The sequence below is a fragment of the Vanessa cardui genome, chromosome 26, assembly GCF_905220365.1.
Source record: "Vanessa cardui chromosome 26, ilVanCard2.1, whole genome shotgun sequence".
NCBI lineage: Eukaryota > Metazoa > Arthropoda > Insecta > Lepidoptera > Nymphalidae > Vanessa > Vanessa cardui.
In genome coordinates, this window is record NC_061148.1 from 3,057,506 (window position 1) to 3,077,987 (window position 20,482).

General features: G+C 31.8%; 2 protein-coding genes across 2 annotated transcripts; both read left to right on the forward strand.

The window, feature by feature from the left end:
• The first annotated feature begins 905 nt into the window (after nt 1–905).
• LOC124540811 (homeobox protein ceh-33-like) lies at nt 906–7,452 on the forward strand. The gene is made up of 5 exons (XM_047118532.1): nt 906–1,528; nt 1,684–1,841; nt 2,183–2,312; nt 3,334–3,456; nt 7,332–7,452. Exons 1-5 carry the CDS (start codon nt 906–908, stop codon nt 7,450–7,452), a joined length of 1,155 nt encoding a protein of 384 aa, XP_046974488.1.
• A 1,185-nt stretch (nt 7,453–8,637) lies between these two features.
• LOC124540793 (beclin-1-like protein) lies at nt 8,638–10,088 on the forward strand. The gene has a single exon (XM_047118509.1). The coding sequence runs from the start codon at nt 8,709–8,711 to the stop codon at nt 9,987–9,989; it is 1,281 nt and encodes a 426-aa protein (XP_046974465.1). The 5' UTR covers nt 8,638–8,708; the 3' UTR covers nt 9,990–10,088.
• Nucleotides 10,089–20,482: the final 10,394 nt, after the last annotated feature.

The window sequence follows — 20,482 nt, forward strand, 5'->3', positions numbered from 1 at the left end:
GTGATTTTTTTAATTGTATTTTTATTCCCTACATATAAACAATTTTTACTTATCTATAGTATTAGAAAAGAAGAATAGATATATTACATCTAGTATTTAAATTCGATTAACATTTAAAATTTTCTCTACATACGCTGTTAAAGTTTTCAAGTGATGTCTTTTGTTTTTAAAAGAAATTCCGGTTTAAAATATAGCTTGAGTTGTCGCGGGATGTTTTGGAAACAATCGATATTTTCGTAATCTCCGTTTGTTATTTTTAAATACAATATTTTTTACTCGATAGAGGAAATCCGTTTTAAATATTCGACTGATTTATTTTACAAATATCTGTCAGTAAATAGAACTAATAATTATATACTACAAAATATATATCAGTAGGCTAATTTTGTTGTGTCAGTTACATTATTTTTTGTAAATGATTTCAAAGTACTTACAGAATACAACTCAAACTCAATTTGAGTTTGAGTTTGCATTTTTATTTGTTTAAAATAGTGTTTTGTTTGAATCGGTTTTTCTTTATGTTAAAATTTTTATTTATATACATACATGTACTGATTTGTGGTCTAAGGGGTTGGATAATAATTATTAAACACTTTTAAACCGCAGCGGGAAAATAAATATGATTCCAAGTCGCCTATATTACAAACTCCTAAATTATGTAACTTATAAAATACCAATACTATTTTTATTTCTTTACAAATCTGTTTTTGTGGGTTTTCATTGAAAATCATCTTCGATCTCATTATTAGCCAAAGTAGGTAATATCTATGAGAAAAATAATTTTTGTTTTCACTTAAATATCTATAAATAGATATATTTTTTATTTTTATTATCATATAAAATGTATTAGTAAGACTCTTAAATTAATATGTAATTATTTGTTGCAGATAAGAATTGATATTGTGATGAAATCCACAAATATGGAAACTTGTTCAGACCGCCTGAGTCCGTCAAGCGATTTGACGAGCGAGTCTGAAACGTCATTACCATCATTTCCCTACGAACAGCAAAATGGCAACTTCTACACTCAACCAGACATAGCTGAGAAACAATATTTTTCATGCAAACAAAAGGCCCGAACAGATGACAGGAAGGAGGTTTACTTACAAGAAAGCAATAAGAACTCCTTCGAAAACTATCTGTCGCCAAGAAGCAAAAAGTATTTAAATTTCGAACTCAAATTGCCGCCAATCAATGATAACTTTTTTTCTCAAATCGATAACGAAGACCGACGCTCGAGCTACTTCAATGACGTATCCATGAAAAATGTTCAAAACGAAAACAATCCGATGGTGGAAATAGAAATAAATAATGCTTTTGATAATGTCGTGAATAATGACAGAGAAAGACAGCAACAATACTTTGCTGACAATGAGAATAGTATGCGTAGATGTTTAAATTTCAATTCGGAACAAGTGCAATGTGTGTGCGAAGCCTTACAACAGAAAGGCGATATAGAAAAATTGGCGGCGTTTTTATGGAGTTTGCCAACGACGGAACTGTTGCGAGGGAATGAAACAGTGTTAAGGTTTGAAACAATGCAATTTTTTTTTATAAACTTAAGTGCAAAGAAACTTTCAATCGGTCATAGTATATACTTTTTGCTCATTAATATTGAAATAAAAGTTAGAGTTGATTAATGTTTGAGATTTCTGAAATAAATTGATTAAAAATATATTTTAGGGCGCGTGCACTTGTGGCTTTTCATCACGGAGTTTTTCAAGAACTATACGCGATACTGGAAAAGCATCCTTTCCCGCCACGACATCATAGCGACCTTCAAAAGCTTTGGTTCAAAGCTCATTACAAGGAAGCAGAAAAAGTTAGGGGAAGACCCTTGGGTAAGTTATTCAATAAATTAAAAATGTCTAGCAATTTTCATTATCAAGATAATTGTTTTTGATAATTAGTTCTACGTCGTTATTATAGATACTAAATTAGTTACACTATATATTGTTTATTAATTAAATAAGGAAAAAAATTGTGTATATCAAGTAAATTAAAAAAATGTTACATTAAACATTTTTACAATTACAATTTATAAGCTTTAATTGTTTTTATGTCTAGTTTGCAGTTTTAATCCAAATGCAAATTAAATTATTGACGTTTTACTATTTATTTATAACAGCAACAGAACTGTCAAACGTAATGTCATATATTAATTCATGGACAATTTTTTTAGGCGCTGTAGATAAATACAGGCTGAGGAAGAAATATCCTCTGCCAAAGACGATATGGGATGGTGAAGAAACTGTCTACTGTTTTAAAGAAAAGAGTAGAAACGCACTTAAAGACTGTTACTATAGAAATCGGTAAATATTGTGTATAATATAATAAGTGTTGAACATTTAATAGCATAATAACATTTTGATATTTTTACTAGAACATCATTGGCTCAACGGTACACTGGCCGCCGGCAAATGTAGACATCGATTGTCACTTATGAGCTTATAAGTCTGTAATATTTTATTAACTACTGAGTTTCTTGCCGGTTCTTCTCGGTAGAATTTACTTCCCGGTGGTAGCTTCACTTAATTGTTAATTGACGATTCAAAAGTGCTTGTAAAAGCCCACTTGAATAAAGTTTATTTTGATTTTGATTTGATATTGATATTCAGAAATGTGAAGTTATAATTGTCAGTCATTTTTGTAACGCGAATTAAAAGAAAACAGCTCTTTTTTATTGTTATTGTAGTACTTTTAAACAGATATAATGTATGTTTAAGTGTTGGAAATGCTTTATTTGGCTTTTCTTATCGATATTCAAGTATATTTAACATTAACTTGTAGATTTCGTATTTATATCTATAAGAGCCTGTTTGTAGAGAAGACCCATTAAGTCAATGGTAACACTGGAATCGTTTCATAGGATAGCGACTTAAAACACTTATAACAACAGACTTTTAACTAACAGCACTGCTATCTATGCGATTAATATGTAATGTTGTCTTAAATTTTCGCGATTATTACACATTTAAATAAAACTAGTTATAACGGATTTTAATCTATCAGTCAGTCTACCCGTGACCATGACCGCTGTGAAGTGCTCGAAACGTCGGGATGTCCAAAATAATGAATATACGCGAAATAATAATAAAATAAAATCCGTTATAACTAGTTTTATTTAAACGATTAATATGTGTTTAAAATTCATCTCGAGCACGGCTCTGAAGGAAAACATCACGAGGAAACCTATGTGTGCTGGATGTGATTTTGCCACGTGTAACCTACCCTTTTTAAAAGAAAAAGGAGGCCTTTACCCAACATGCTTCTACGTTTTCCCTTTTTTTACCTCAATAAAGAATATTCTTATTTTATTAAATTTTATTCCAGATATCCAACACCGGATGAGAAGCGAGCGCTTGCCCAGAAGACTGGTCTCACACTGACCCAAGTTTCGAATTGGTTCAAAAATAGAAGACAGAGAGACAGAACTCCCCAGCAAAATAATAGACCGTAAGTTTAATATTTTTAGGCTGTAAATTATTATATCTAGATTCAACCTTAGCCTCTCCGTAAAAAAATGCCACGCCATAGCCAAAATTTTCCATAAGTTGTATACATTTTCGACACACTATTAATAGATAAAATAATTATTTATAGCAAAAAATACAATATAGTTTTTTTATTATTGAGAAGTTTCAATAACACTTCATTTTTTTATCGTTGATTATACTAGTGTAAATCCGTTTATTATTTTTATAATAATTAACAATTCCAACATCACTGCAAAATGTAGAAGAACTTCATGTTTAAAGGCAATGGAGTTGCTGAGAATTTATTAATGGAAAAACACCTTTAATATAACGTATGAATGTATGAATGGTATGATGTCGGGACCTAGGAATTTGTGGCTTTACAAGCTGGACAATAGATTGTGTATTTTTGTATAATTATGATAAAAGTAATTTTTAAAATCGAATAACTTTTTGCTATTACACGTATGCACACACGCGCAATCATTAGGTAAGATTTATAAACAATATAGATTAAAATATTTGTATTATAATGTTAAGGCACTCAATACGCGCCATTTTTATTACCATAAACCAAACAACGATTGTTTCATCTGTGGTCCTTTGTTTAGTATTAAATTCAAGGCCAGAGTGTGTGGTCCATTACTTTTTTTTGTGACATATTTTTACGAGTCTAAATACGTGACTACGAGCAGTCGAAATCACTACGAATATGGCAACATTTTTTATTTAGATTATTTTATCACGGAAAATAAAACCTTTTTAGTGATAAATAACTTTGTGGCAAATAAATAGCTTTCGTTTTCTTAATTTATTAAAAAAATAAATGGTGTATATAAATATGATGTATATTTATATATTTTATCATACCATTACTATATTACAAGTGAAAACATTTTAGAATTCTCATACCAAGAAATAGGTTAGGTTATTCCACGATGCTGGTTGACCATACGGTTTCGTAGCAATTTTTCATCCCACTTCTAAAATTGTACACGCAAATTATTAGTCGAATACTTATATAGTCTATAACTAAATATAAAAGTTAAAAACATCCCGAAGAGAGTATATACGTATATATTCTCTTCGGGATGTTTTTAACAAAGTAGGAATACTCACCGTAGCCTCGCAATATATTTACAACAATATTATGTATATTCATGATGTAATCGATATTACTACTAATGTGTAGTTTTTACCCTACCCAATGTTAAAAAGCAAAATTATAACATATCTTTAAACGGTGACCCTTGAAGTAACTGATACAACGGTGTTCTTAGGAATAGAATTGGATTCCAAACTTCAGTGGAGTCCTCGTTTATCATCCCTAGTAGGAAGACTCAGCTCCGCTGACAGTATTATGTCATATGGCATATTACTTTGGGGTACCTAACGCTGCAGATATTGAATCTGTCTTTATTTTACAAAAGAGAGCAACTATAAATAGACCGATTTATAGTCTTGGAGCTAGACTCTCTTCGGGATGTTTTTAACAAAGTAGGAATACTCACTGTAGCGTCGCAATATATTTACAATATTATGTATATTCACAGTAACATTGATCACTCATAAAACTAGTGATCAATGTTACTGTGAATTGTATGTGCACCAGAAGTAAGGATAAGCCTATAACGCCCAGTTGCCGATTCCGCAAAGTCAATAAATCCTTCTTGGGGCAAGGTATCCGTTTCTATAATAAAATTCCTCACATATTTCTAACTTTTCCGTTTCGTGAATTCAAATCGTTTGTAAAAACTATATTGGTAAAAAGACATATTATTCGATACAAGATTTTATAGATGATAAAAAAGCGTGGAGTTAATACCTGTTGACTTCTTGGCAGGATACATTACATACATATATAATTGTATTTAACTAATATGACTATACTTTTAAAATGTTGAAAAACAGTAACTACCGAGTTTCTTGCCGGTTTTTCTCGGTACTTTCCGAACCGGTAGTAACTTCACTTAATTGTTAAATTACGATTCAAAGTGACGATTCAAGTTGTAAAAGCCTACTTGAATAAAGTTTATTTTGATTTCGATTTTGATTCATTTTCGGGCAGGATATATTATTATGTTTGACTAATATTATGTATCTCATATTTTGGAAAAGAGTAACTATTGAGTTTTGCTCGTTCTCAGTAGGATCAATATTCCGTAACGTGGGGAACTTTACGTAATTTATCTCTTTAAATAAGCGATGTTATAAACGCTTAGGTACTTGTATAAATTATATTTTGATTTTGAAATAAAAAATAATGGGATTTGGTCTTAGATTTAGTTAATAGTAATAAATACGCCAGTAGAATGTATAGTATTTATTTATTGTCGGTTTACATTTTATAAACTATTATTGTCCTGAAGTTAACAAATCGAATTTCACAATCATTTTTAAATGTCCTGCCCTGCGTGACTCTCTTTTGTTTTTTTAATAATCCGTTTGAGCGGGAAAACATCATGTATTATTTTATACAGCCATACCAATGACGTTCTACAATCGATTACACTTATAAAACCGGATACAATAAGAAAATATGAGTTTATTAAATATATAATTATAGTATAAATGAATTAGCATAAAGAAGTATTTCTAACAATAGTCATTTAATTCTAGTCGTAATAATTATTAAGCGAACACATGTAATGTCTTTTATTTGGACCAAGAGGACACAGATTATTTTGCCAATCTCCCTAAATGTTATTAAACAGCAATCTACTTGAAATTAAGCTGCATTTGTAAAATACAGTTTATATGTCAGTGTCATATGTTGCACCCTTATTCTGAGGACGTGTTCTTAGACTAAATATATACTTATTATTGTTTCTACTTTTTGACTAATTATTCAGGTATATTTTTTATTTATTACGATGCATCTACATCATTCTTTTTACTTATATTAAATCAGATTTCAACACATGTTTTTGTTTATGAAAGTATTACAATTTTACATTGAAACCGATTACAATTGAATTGAACCTTAATAAAGCAAAGTATCCTTGACCCTTGTAGGAAGTCGCACATTTTTACACGATGCTGCATTATTCTGGCCGATTTTTCGACCAGTAAATATAAAAACAATAGACTACCCTTACACATGTGGCCCTTTGTAGCTTTGATTAATGACGCCTTAATGAGGGTGACTTGGCAAGTGATTTTGGAATGGTAAAAATGCCATTTTTTTAATGATGCATAAATTTTATTATTGATTTATCAACACATGTCTGAATAATAAATGCCTTGTTCAATTAATAATAATAATTAAAAAATAAAATAAATAAAACGTCAAAGTAATTTTTGTACTGCAAATACTTGGTATAATGCTCATATTATGTAAGGTCGATTTACAAATAACATCAAATAGATTTTATATTTAAATATTATCACCTCATTTAAACATTTTCGCGCGCTTTTGCGATGTGTGACATTCGAGTTGATAGATGCATAAATAAACAGATAATAAATATTCATATAAAAAATAAAACTTACACAAATTAATATATCATTAAAGATCTGTATACACTAAAATTAGTATTGATATATTCTGGTATTGGTGTGACAAGGAACTTAACATTCTGAGTTCCAAACGTTGAAATGGTTATCACGTACTATCATTACATAAATAATGTAAAAACGTATATTTAATAAAAAAAAAACAATAGAAAATAGATACGTGTGTATTTAACATTATTTTAATTTGTCTATAAACCTGTCTGAAATTTGTTATGTTGTTTTATACATCTACTTTTGAATCTTAATTTGACTTCAAGTGATTTATAAAAGAAAAGTATTCATAGAAATATGAATTCCCGGCATTAAGTGTATGTTAGTAATTTTTTGTATTTGTTTCAGTGAAATGCTCGTACCAGCTCAGTACGTCGGTTCTCAGGGAGGCTTGACACAGTCTTTTATCCCTAATAGCTACTACAAATTGCAGGACGCCTCACACTATTTGCATGGAAACCCACATTAAAACAGTGTTGCTATATATAGAGATATAAATGTTTTAGAAGTTTCTATTTTCTAAAAAACAGTGTCATATTTAAAATAATATAGAACCTCTGATAAACCACCTTCAATTTGTATATAGATCATAAAATAGATGTATAATTTTATAACCTTACTATTTTTATGTTATAAAGTTTGTTCCAAAGTATATAGAATATAAGATTAATTAAAATATTTTATAATAAAAAAAATATTTCATAATGCTAGTATAAATTATGTATGATTCAGATGCGTTTCTTGTACTATACTAATAGCCAAATCTACTTGAATTTTTTTATTCAATTATTAGTAAATTATTATCCATAACTAGAATAGTTTTAAGATAAATAATTATAAACTTTTTAAGTTCATAAAAATCAAGCTATGCTAAGTTATCTTGCCATTAAAATGATAAATAGAATGTTTAATTTTTAGTATGTTTGTAAGTCGATCTTCTTTGGCATGGATTTTTTGTAGATTTTACTTTAAATATAATTATTGCTGTTTCAATGATCATTGTTAGATCTTTTATCAGATTATTGTTAAAAACCGATATTGTCCAGTTGCAGGATTCAAAAGTGTCAAAAATCATATCAATGTAAATATAACGGTGCTGTTAAAGTTAATCATTATGTTCTAGTCTAAAAATATTATTAAATATAACTATCAAAGAATAACAACTTTGTTTTATTTGCAAATTAGAAATTAAATAGTTTCTACCGCTATCGACAGCCGCCGGAGATGAATATATGAACAAACAAGATGTTCGGTCTATGAACACATGAACGAAATTACGATTTACAAAATTTTCGCCTCACATTATGATGCCAAACTGTTTTTAAAATAGATAATAGTGACTTATTTCTTTATAAGACATGCTGAAGCACAATGTTTACGTCATATTTTATTGAACATGACTGGTAAGAAAAATGATTATGACAGTGTTACGGTAGAAAATATATAATCCATTTGGTAACACTGACAAACTGTCAAATTGACTTTGACAGGTGACAATTTGATAAATAATATTTTGCGCAAGTCGGAAGTAGTCTTTGTTTGATCTACTTTTATAAGTTTTCAAAATTATACAACAGTTTTAATTAAATTAACAGCTAAACTATTCAATTACATAACAAACAACGAACTGTTACCCTCACATAAAGCTAGTGGATCTATAAAATATATAAAACCGTTCGTTTGAATGTCTTTCATTCATCCACTAGTGGTAAATATTGTGCTATAATGAGTGACACGAAATCTTTCGTCAATTTCTCTTGTCAGCGATGCCTTCAGCCTTTGAAACTCGACGAATCCTTGAACAACCTCGGAGAACACACAATAGCTGATTTAACACTCCAGATTCGACGAAACAACGAGGCAGATTTAGACTTACAGGCATCTAGCTTAGAACACTATGTCCCGCCTTTCCGTATGTCCGAGTCAGGTAATGGCGCTAACGGGTTCATGGTCATCTCAGACGGATGGGAGACCACCTCTATAGGTCACCAGCTACACGTCAAGGCGACTTTGTACGATTTACTCTCAAATAATTCCGATGTCGACCACCCCCTATGCGACGAATGCACTGACACGCTTCTAGAATTAATGGATAATCAATTGCGACAGACAGAAGCAGAATGGAAGGACTACAATGATTATTTAAAGAAATTAGAAGACGACAAGGAAGATTTGAACTTAGAAGGCCTTGAAAAGGAGCTCGAGGATTGGAAACAGGAACAGAACAGATTGTTACAGGAATTATCGGCATTGCAAAAAGAAGAGAAGGCAATGAAAGATGAGATAGAGGTGCAAGAGAAAGAAAAGGAGAGACTAGAAGTTGAGCAAGATATATATTGGAGAGAATACACACGGTATAGAAAGGATTTAATGACGACGGAAGATCAAATGAAGTTCTATGAATGTCAATTGTCCTACACCCAAGCTCAACTCGAGAAGCTCAAGAAGACAAACATATTTAAAGCAACGTTTCATATATCAGATTCAGGCCAATTTGGTATAATAAATAATTTCAGGCTCGGACGGCTGCCTACAGCTCCTGTTGATTGGTCAGAAATTAATGCAGCATGGGGGCAAACTGTTCTTCTCTTATCGTCATTGGCTAGAAAGATTAACTTCTGCTTCCAGAGATATAGATTAATACCATATGGTAATCATTCATACATTGAGGTGCTGGAAGATCAGAAAGTGTTGCCGTTATATGGTTCTGGCGGATTTCGATTTCTATGGGATACAAAGTTTGATGCAGCGATGGTGGCATTTTTAGATTGTTTACAACAATTCAAGGAGCAAGTTGAAAAGGGTAACACTGGTTTTTGCTTGCCTTATAGAATAGACAAAGGCAAAATTGAAGATACAGCATCCCCTCCACACGCTTATTCGATCAAAATACAATTTAATTCCGAGGAACATTGGACTAAAGCCCTTAAATATATGTTGACTAATTTGAAATGGGCTTTAACTTGGATTTCATCACAGATTAGCGAAGATAAAGTGGATACATAATTTTTATTTTGTCTGTGATATTTTATTAGATAATATTATGTTAACTCATAATTTTTGTAAATATTATAATATAATGTAGGAACAATTGTAAAAATTATATAGATACTAAAAAAAAGAGTAATGTATTCCAGTAAAAAAAAAATTATATGATTTGTCGGAAGAAGGCATTTGTTCATTTATTTTTTAACACAAAAGTAAATTAATTCTAAAATTAATGTTATAAAAAAACTGAATTTTTCCTCTGTCATATTGATTCACCATTAACTAATGTGTAATAAATTTACGTCATTACAAATCATACCAATTTAATTATTTATTATAGTTTTAGTGTATAGCAAAAAGATTTTTCCTATGAAACTTCATAATATCAAATATACATTTATACACAATATGTTAACTTTTTTAAATTCAATTATTTACACATTACTTTTATAATAGTTATGAAGTTACACGATTATTATAACTCTGTGGTAGCTAAAAAATTCATTCAAGAAAAAAATTTAAAGATTTTTTATTTAAATTTTTAAAAATATACTTTAAAAGAAACTACATTTAAACAAAAATATCTGATAAGCGCCATCTTTGAACAGTAGGCATCAAACTTATGTAAATATTATTTATAATGTTGTCTACATAATCTTAGTGATTAGATATTTAGAACTTCTGCTAGATGGCGCTGTAACGTAATTTATTGTAAAGTAACAAAAGCCCTTTGATGTTTGTTGCGAATTAATAATAAAGCGTTTACAATTATCAAAGAACAATGATGTACTATTGCGTAGTTATTTTATATGTAGGTATTATTTAATGCTTGTAGATAATGGCTTGAATTACCGTGGTAATTCTCTAATTTTTCCAATAAATACAAATAGCTTTTTTAATTAATTCGCTTACATTGCGTACCTAATTGTATAATTATTTCTGACAAAAAAATAATAAAAAATGTAACTTAATGGCAGGAGTCCTTCAGGAATCTCCAAAAATGCTGGAATTAACAAAAAATCTTATTGGTGCTAATAAAATATTTAGACTCACAAAAAAACTAAAATGTATTAAGTAATTTAGTATCTCCTTTTAATTTAAAATGATTTTAAAAAATCTGGAGTATATTTTGTATGAGCATTGCACCCGTGCAAAGCCGGGGCAGGCTAGTAATAAATAAACAATTTAAATAAATATATATAGGATATACTGGTATGAACATAGTAGAATATAGCAATTTGTATTATTGCTTCAAGTAAATATTTATATGAAAGTGCTTGTGACGAATAGCTAATATGAAGCGGTCGCTTTTACGGTAAGTAGTTTCAAGACGTTTTAATCTTCACTGCGGCAGCTAAAGCACGTTTCTGGACCAAAGTTTTGTTCTACTTCAGTTGAGGTTTAATGCTTAATGGACTTAACTAGTAATAAGGTAAATTAAACTTGACATATAATAAATAATTAATATCTATAATTATAATAATTATTAACATCATCAGTTATTCTACCACCAAACAATTGTATACAGTATTGTTGTGTTCCGGTTTGAAGGTTGAGTGAGCCAGTGTAATTAAAGGCACAAGGGACATAAATAAATAAATAAATAAATAAATAAGTATGAGACAACATCACATACATTACTCTGATCCCAATGTAAGTAGCTAAGGCACTTGTGTTATGGAAAATCAGTAGTAACGAAGGTACCACAAACGCCCAGACCCAAGACAACATAGAAAACTAATGGTAATCTACATCGACTCAGCCGGGAATCGAACCCGGGATCTCGGAGTAGCGTACCCATGAAAATCGGTGTACACACCGGGTACCTTTTGAATCTAAACATCAAATCATTGCGATGCCATATGTCATTCTCGATCGGTAAATCGATTATCGCTCACACTGAGCACACGAAAATAGATCTTAGGTGACGAACCTTTTCTTACCTCGACTGTACCTTTAAGAAAACAAAAACTGAGCTAAATCGACTCTGGTTATCAACATGTTATATTTACTATTAACTCATTTGCCGCCCTAAAGAAATAAACATTTCTCTAAACACTGAAATACTATGCATCTTATAAAATGCAATTTATAAGTTCCAGACTAAACTAACTTAGATAGATGAGGTGTATTTAAGTAAGTTAAAAGTTTACTCATGCTAAAACTCACACTGATAAGTCTGTTAAGTTAAGGAAGTTACTTTTAAGTTATGTGTTTTGTCTATATTATTAAAGTTGTGTTAGCTTTAGAATAGTTCATTTGCTAAATAATATATAACGGAGAAGCATATCCGAGTATTAAAAAATTAACAAAATTAAATTTAACAAAATAAATATTATTGTTGCATAAGTCACTCCTTATTATATCTGTTATCTACCAGTGAAACTACCGTCAAAATTGGTCCAGCCGTTCCAAATATTAGCCGCAACAAACAGACAGACAGACAAAAATTGTAAAAAATATTATTTTGGTATATCCACCGTGTACACATGTATATGCATAGTAACTATTTTATGAACAGGGTTACTAATTCATGACTTAATAAAGTAAATCACAAGAAGCAACGAGATTAAACGGAAAAACTTGCGAATTGTGAAGTATCAAAGCAAAGTGGGTTGGGATTGCAGTAAGATGTGAACAGGTAAGTGCTGTCTTCAATAAATCAGTCGCGCACTTAACTTTGCTCTTTCAACTTGGAATTTAAGAATTCTATGTGTATCTGCCGAGCCGTTTTGTAAGAACAAAACTCAGCTACACTCAAGAAAAGCCAAGTAAACAGCATCTGACAGCAAATTGACGCGATACCGTTGGTCGAGAGCATGATTAATGTTTCGCTATGTGGTACTAGTGGGTGGTGGTGGTACTAGTGGGCCTTCCGAGAAACTCAGCGCTTACTTGACTTAACAGCGCTTTGACTTGACAGCCTCCGCGCTCGAGTGGTGTGTACACCGGTTTTCATGGGTACGCCACTCCGAGGTCCCGGTTACGATTCCCAGACGAGTCAATGTAGATTATCATTATTTTTCTATGTTGTCTTGGGTCTGGGTGTGTGGTTGTCTTGGGTTTGTGTTACCGTCGTTACTTCTGATTTTCAATAACACATGATAGTGTTGTATTATAATTGAGTTTTGATTTATTTTATTTTATTATTATTTTATTTGAGTTATTGAGTTATTAACAAATGCATGACACACGTCAATCTAAATAGGTTATACGAATTGTAATAGTGATAAGGCTTCTTATGTGTTACAATTTATACTTTAATTATTAAAATAGAATCAAAATCAGTTTTAAATATTATTTAGACGACATACTTATTCTTTTTAATTGTCAAAATCATGTATCGAATATACAGAAAATATCGATGGTATTTTTTCATTATTTATTTATTTATTTTAAGGTATAGCTTGGTGGACGAGCATATGGGCCATCTGATGGTAAGTCACCATCACCCATAGACAATAACGCTGTAAGAAATATTAACTAAGTATTCCTTACATCGTCAATCTGCCACCAACCTTGGGCACTAAAATGTTATGTCCCTTGTGCCTTTTTCTTTTTTAAAACGAAATTACCCGATCGCACTTGATGCGAGACCTTTATTGGACTGACCGATGATGAGTGCGTCAGAATACTGAATAGAATACTTACTAAAAAGTCAGCGGTACACACTTGGAGAGGCGTCAAGGGATCCCTTGGCAGTTATACGTCTAGTTTGTAATGTTCTACGAAAGTGTCTTCAATCTACAGTTACACGGTTACCTGTCTTATTTACTTGTACAGCCTTATTCGCACTTATACAGCTTTAGTATTATTTTATGTCAATGATATTCTAATAAACAGATATGTTATATCCATACTAAACAACAGAAAAAAGTGTGCCGCGCCGGGGACCGTTACTACATAATTATGATGTATTATAACGTATTACTGGCATAATTGTGCTGAAAACAACTAAAGGCAAACGTCCCAATTAAGACGTTTTCTAGTCTTGACTTTTTGCTCGTTAATGACATATCTCTTTACTAGAACATCATTGTCTTATGTAGTAAGATTCTGTCTGCGGATTGGTTAAAAATATTTTCACTGCAATATCATTGGTGTTTGGAAAATTAAGGAAGGTTTTAATATTAAAGATATCTCTTTTGTAATGTCTACTGAAAGTTTTACACACTTTATCTCTTTTATATTATTATGTTACAGTATTGCATTATATGTAAATCTACCACTAGTTCGGAAACTAGGTTGTATTGAGAATAACAGGAAAGAAAATAAGCAAATAGTTACTCTTTTCCATCGTTTTAATTACCCACATTTCTTGGTGGTTGACCAATTATTCTACTGCCAAATAACAGTACTCAGTTTTGTTGTGTTCCGGTTTGAAGGGTGAGCCAGTGTAACTACAGGCACAAGGGACATAAAATCTTAGTTCCCAAGGTTGGTGGCGCATTGACGATGTAAAGAATAGTTAATATTTCTTACAGCGTCATTGTCTATGGGTGATGGTGACCACTTACCATCAGGTGGCCCATATGCTCGTCCACCAACCTATACCAATAAAAAAAACTTTGTAATGATATGTCGTAAATAAACAAATTCTGTAGATTTAGTATTTTATTGCACCCGTGCGAAGCCGGGGCGGGTGACTAGTTCAATATAAAGGTTTTACGTACTTATTATACCCGTACGAACCCAGGTCTGGTAGTTAATACAGTAAAGCGTACGCACACTTGAAATCATATTAATTACTCACAGGCACATATTCCCATCAATCAGTGATGTGGAATTCAGAAATTAACTTTGATTCCCTTCATATTGAGGGAGTTAATTTCCTATATTATCTAATATATTGCTATGCTATGTAATAACTCACTTTGTATGTCACTTGAAATGTTGGAACTCACTTTATGATGATACAGGATTTTGATCCGTGTATTCTTCAAATGTTGATATCATTATCTTCAAATTCGCATATCAATACCTTCGCTATATAACTTTCTGTTGTTTTATCATCATGATCTGTGGTTCTAGTTTGTTCGTTGGCCTCAATTAGTTGTTTCAAACATGTGTTGGTGACGAGCAATAGTCTTGAAGGTCATGATTACTCAAATGTTGGAGTCAAAGTTGTAAAGTAAAGTAAAGTAAAGTAACAGCCTGTATATTTCCCACTGCTGAGATAAGGCCTCCTCTTCCATTAAGGAGAGGGTTTGGAACATATTCCACCACGCTGTTCCAATGCGGGTTGGTGGAATGCACATGTGGCAGAATTTCGATGAAATTAGACACATGCAGGTTTCCTCACGATGTTTTCCTTCACCGCCGAGTGCGAGATGAATTATAAACACAAATTAAGCACATATATATATATATATATATAGTGGTGCTTGCCTGGGCTTGAACCCGCAATCATCGGTTAAGATGCACGCGTTCTAACCACTGGGCCATTTCAGCTCTAAGAGTCAAAGTTGAACCAATGCGTATGTCGCCAATACGCCACCAACCTTGGGAACTGAGGCAGGAGGCTCGTTCAGTTTTCTTCGGTTTTGGGCTTTCTTCGAAAAATACTGCTAGCATTCTTAACATTTTTCACGCGCTCTTGATTTATATAATAGCAATTTTTATTTCATATGTAAATATATCATCGATACAAATTCTTATATTAATAAATTTACATATACATACCTGTAAAAAGTCATGAAAACAATTGACTCGTCTAAACATACTCGTATACTGAAATTGGAGTATCTGTTTGTAATATTAAACTAACCGCTTGTTATTAAATGCTGTAAATCTGTCAGTCTGTTTCTTCCGGCTAATCTCTGGAACGGCTGGACCGATTTTGACGGGACTCTCACTGGCAGATAACTGATGTAATAAGTAGTAATTTAGGCAAAAACAATAACATTTTTGTTAAATTCAAAAGCGTACGAAGTCGAGGGCAAAGCTATTTATGCCATGAAATTTGATATAGATATATTAAGAAATATTTTAAAGTGTTATTATAAGATGGCCAAGTAACTTTAACATTATGGAAAATATTATATTTTCTAATAATAAATTTGTGGAACAATATAAAGCCACGGTATTCCTAGAAAATGGTTCTGTTAGAGATTAAAATTGAGATTAAGAGTTAGGTTAAAGATTTAAAGATTAAGAGTGAGATTTAGAGGTGGAATTTTTCAACGGAACGAGAATTGTCACAATTAATTATAGTAGAATTTAATTCCAGTTAAACCAGGTTGACTTACAGCCATTTTAAACGTAGTTTTATTGGAACTGTAACTACTTTGTACGAGATACGCTGTTATCAGCGAAGTCTGAATATTTATAATATACATGTAGTCGAGAGCGGTTTCGATTGCGTTTTAGGGTGTTGGTTGTCATGTGTTAGGCAAAAGAATAGCCTATGTGCTTTTTTAGAGTTCAAATTTGCTTAGTATCAAATTTCTTTAAATTCGGATCAGCGGTTTTGTCCTGAAAGAGTGACGGTCAGAGTTACTTTAATATTTATAATATTAATATAGAAATATAGATTTATAAAATATACCTATGTCCAATATACATCTTCGGAAGTTCAAATTCTGCCACATGTGTATTCCACCAACCCGCATTGGAACAGCGTGGTGGAATATGTTCCGAACCTTCTCCTAAAAGGGAGAGGAGGCCTTTGGCCCAGCAGTGGAAATTTACAGGCTGTTGTTGTTGTTGTTGTTTCTCGTGATAATTGTAAATATTTGTGCCTTAGTTGACATCATACTCAATTACAAGCTCCCACAGTGTGCTATGCATAAAAATATACTCGATGGAGTCAAGATGGCCCAGTGATTAGAACGCATGCATCCTAACCGATGATTGCGGGTTCAAACCCAGACATCACTGAATATTCATGTGCTTAATTTGTCTTTATAATTCATCTCGTACTCAGCGGTGAAGGAAAACATCGTGAGGAAACCTACATGTGTCTAATTTCATAGAAAATCTGCCACATGTGTATTCCAGCAATTGGAACAGCGTGGTGAAATATGTTCCAAACCTTCTATTCAAAGGGAGAGAAGGCCTTAGCCCAGTAGTAAGAAATTTACAGGCTGTTGTTGTTATAGTTAGTTATGCTACGTGTTCAAATTTGTAATGGTGCATACCATACGCATATTAGCGATTATTTTACAGAGTTGACAAGTTGAAGGCTACGCCGTTTTAAGCATGATAACCGTTGGAAAAAAAGTTTTTGAATAGAGGCCACGCCTTGTAAAAGGGTAATTAGGTCGCTCTCGACTTACGACTTGAAAAAGTCAGCAAAACCAATAGTTTTTGAGGAAATAAATCCAGCCTGAATGCCGCCTATTAAAAGAGACCAGCTGTGGCGCTTTAAAAGCTGATGGATTGACGGCTTTATAGTGTACGACTATGTAGTGAGTGTTGTGTACTGGTTTTCATGGGCACGCTACACCGAAGTTCCCGTGTTCGATTCCTGACCGAGTCAATGTAGAAAATTTATTAGTTTTCTATGTTGTTTTGGGTCTGGGCGTTTGTGGTACCGTCGTTACTTCTGATTTTCCATAACAAAAGTGCTTTAGCTACTTACATTGGGGTCAGAGTAATTTATGTGGTGTTGTCCAATATTTATTTATTTATATAAAAATATAGTGATATATTGTGATAAATACTATACCGGTGACATATTAACAAATTACTAAAACGACTTGTTAGTAGACTTTGTAGACTCTCGTCTGTTTTATTCAAGAAGAAACTATATTCAACATTTTTTCGAATATACATTTTCTATCTGTGAAGAATATTTGAAATTTCTTTTTATCTGTGTTTAAAGGAAGCTTAATTTAAATTCTCATTAAACTCATAATTAAAAACGTTCACGTTTCTTTAAATATATATTTTTTCTTTCAGAGGATACTAATATTAAATCTTGATTACATTCTAGATTACACAGTGTTAGATAACTATTATATTTTGATAAACAGTTCATCTTTTGATTAAATATCAATATATATTATAAACAATGATATTCTAATAAACAGATATGTTATATCCACACTAAACAACAGAAAAAAGTGTGCCGCGCCGGGGACCGTTTATTTTACATTTCGTTACAAGTAAATGCTTGATAAAAACAATAAGTAAAAGGGATAACTAGATGTTTTAATTACGCAAAACGTATTACTACGTAATTATGATGTATTGTAACGTATTACTACGTAAAACGAATAAAGGCAAACGTCCCTATTAGGACGTTTTCTAGTCTTCACGTTTTGCGCGTTAATAACATATTTGTTTACTACAACATCATTGATTATAAAACAAAGTTACCGACCGCGTCAGTCTGTCTGTTTATATTCGATAAACTCTAAAACTACTGAATGGATTTTGATGCCATTTTCACTAATAGATAGAGACATTCATAAGGAAGGTTTAGATATAATATTCATTAAGATTTTTGTGTAAATAAATTGAAATAGAACGACAGTTGATGCTATTGCTTCTCTCCGAACATGTTTAACATGTTCGGAGAGAAGCAATAAAAATAAAAATATAAAAAAATATATGTGTCCACCCGTGCGAAGCCGGGATGAGCCACTAGTAATTTATAAAAACTAAAATTTATAAATACATTGAATGTGGAGATGGTCTAGCCGACAAATTCAAATCCAGGAAAGCATTTATAAGCATAATTTAAATAAATATTGAAATCTGCATAATGTTAGATGTTTACCATCCTGTATACGAGCAGCTTCAGTTATTACTCAGTATTGTTGTGTTCCGGTTTGAAGGGTGAGTGAGCCAGTGTAACTACAGGCACAAGGGACATAACATCTTAGTTCCCAAGGTTGGTGGTGCATTGACGATGTAAGGAATTGTAATATTTCTTACAGCGTCACTGTCTATGGGTGATGGTGACCACTTACTATTAGGTGACCCATATGCTCGACGCCAAACTATATCATAAAAAAAGCTATGTGGTACCAACTATCGCTCCTTTATCAGAAGAGGAGAATTTCATCCCTTAAATATATTTAATAAAAGCAATAAATATTTCATTAAACTAAACGTAAATAAGTCAGCTATATACTATTAAAATATATATACTAAATGAAATTGTTGACAAAAGATTTTATTTATAATATAACAGCCTTCCATGAACCCTTAAAATGAGGAATAAATTCATTGTAATTAAATATTGTTTACCGATATTAATAATAGGATACCATAAAATTGTCGATTGACAAATTTACATTCTGTAATTGAATATAACAATATAATAAAAATCGTATTTTTAGTCTGTGACGCAAAAAAAGGAAATAAAATAAAAATCCTTTTTTTGTAATATTTACAAACAATAGACAAAGAATTCTATAAAATATTTATTTATACGGATTCATGGCTTTCCTATAGCATAAGACACTGGCGTGTATTGGATGTATTAAAAAATACCTGAATTAGATAACACAATCACACAGAATGAATGAATGTTTGAATGAATTCATAGTCATTCTCATTTAAGGATATTGTAAGGATTCTAACGACACAAAATACGCTTGAACCTGTTCTGCTATTTAGAGGTTACGGTTAAACATATATATACATAAATATATACTTTAAAATAATTACACTCCTTTTTGGACAGCTGAGTAAGAAAAAGATAATCTTTAGTTACCAAAACTAGATAGAAAACTAATTACTCTGACGATAATATTGCACAGAAGTTAAATATAAATACCAATGTAGCAGTGTATAGATATAACGTTGCCTTTTTTGAAGAGAAAGCTTGGAGCATATTTGTCTATACGATAGGTTTCCTCACAATTTTCGCCGAGCACGAGATGAATTTTATTAAATATGAACATGAAAATTGGGGCTGGCCCGCGTTTTCAGGACTGGCCTTAATCAATTTGGAGTTCTGGGATGGATATGATTTCGGTGCCCTTTTATAATATGACCAGGGTTGGACCGGCTAGGTCCGAATGGTCCTCTAGAAACCCTGGAAAGTTCTGTTTTTTTGTAGCAAGTGTAGTTGCTGTGAGTTGAAGACTGATTCTAAAGAAACGCTTGTAGTATTGAGTGTATGTAAAACTGAATGCAGGAGACTCCTGATCTCGACGTCCGTTAAATTTGGCACTCTGGTCCGTGGCCCCATCGCGCAACTCCCTAACGCCTGCTCTGGTTATACAACGCCGAGACTTTTGGTTATACAACGCCGTTTAAGGACGAGTTACAACAAATTAGATAACAGCTACGAAAACTTTCTCCAAGAAAATAATTAATAGTAGACTTCTATTTTCAACCAAAGAGGGAAACACATATATATGTATGTATATTTAATTTATGTGTCACATTTAGATCTCTCGAAAGATTGTAAACTATGACAAAATGCTTACAGTTTATTATTTTGTAGTAGATTATTATCTAACCAACATATTTATAATAGATATATAATATATAATATTTTGTGAGCTGAGATGGCCCAGTGTTTAGAACGCGTGCATTTTAACCGATGATTG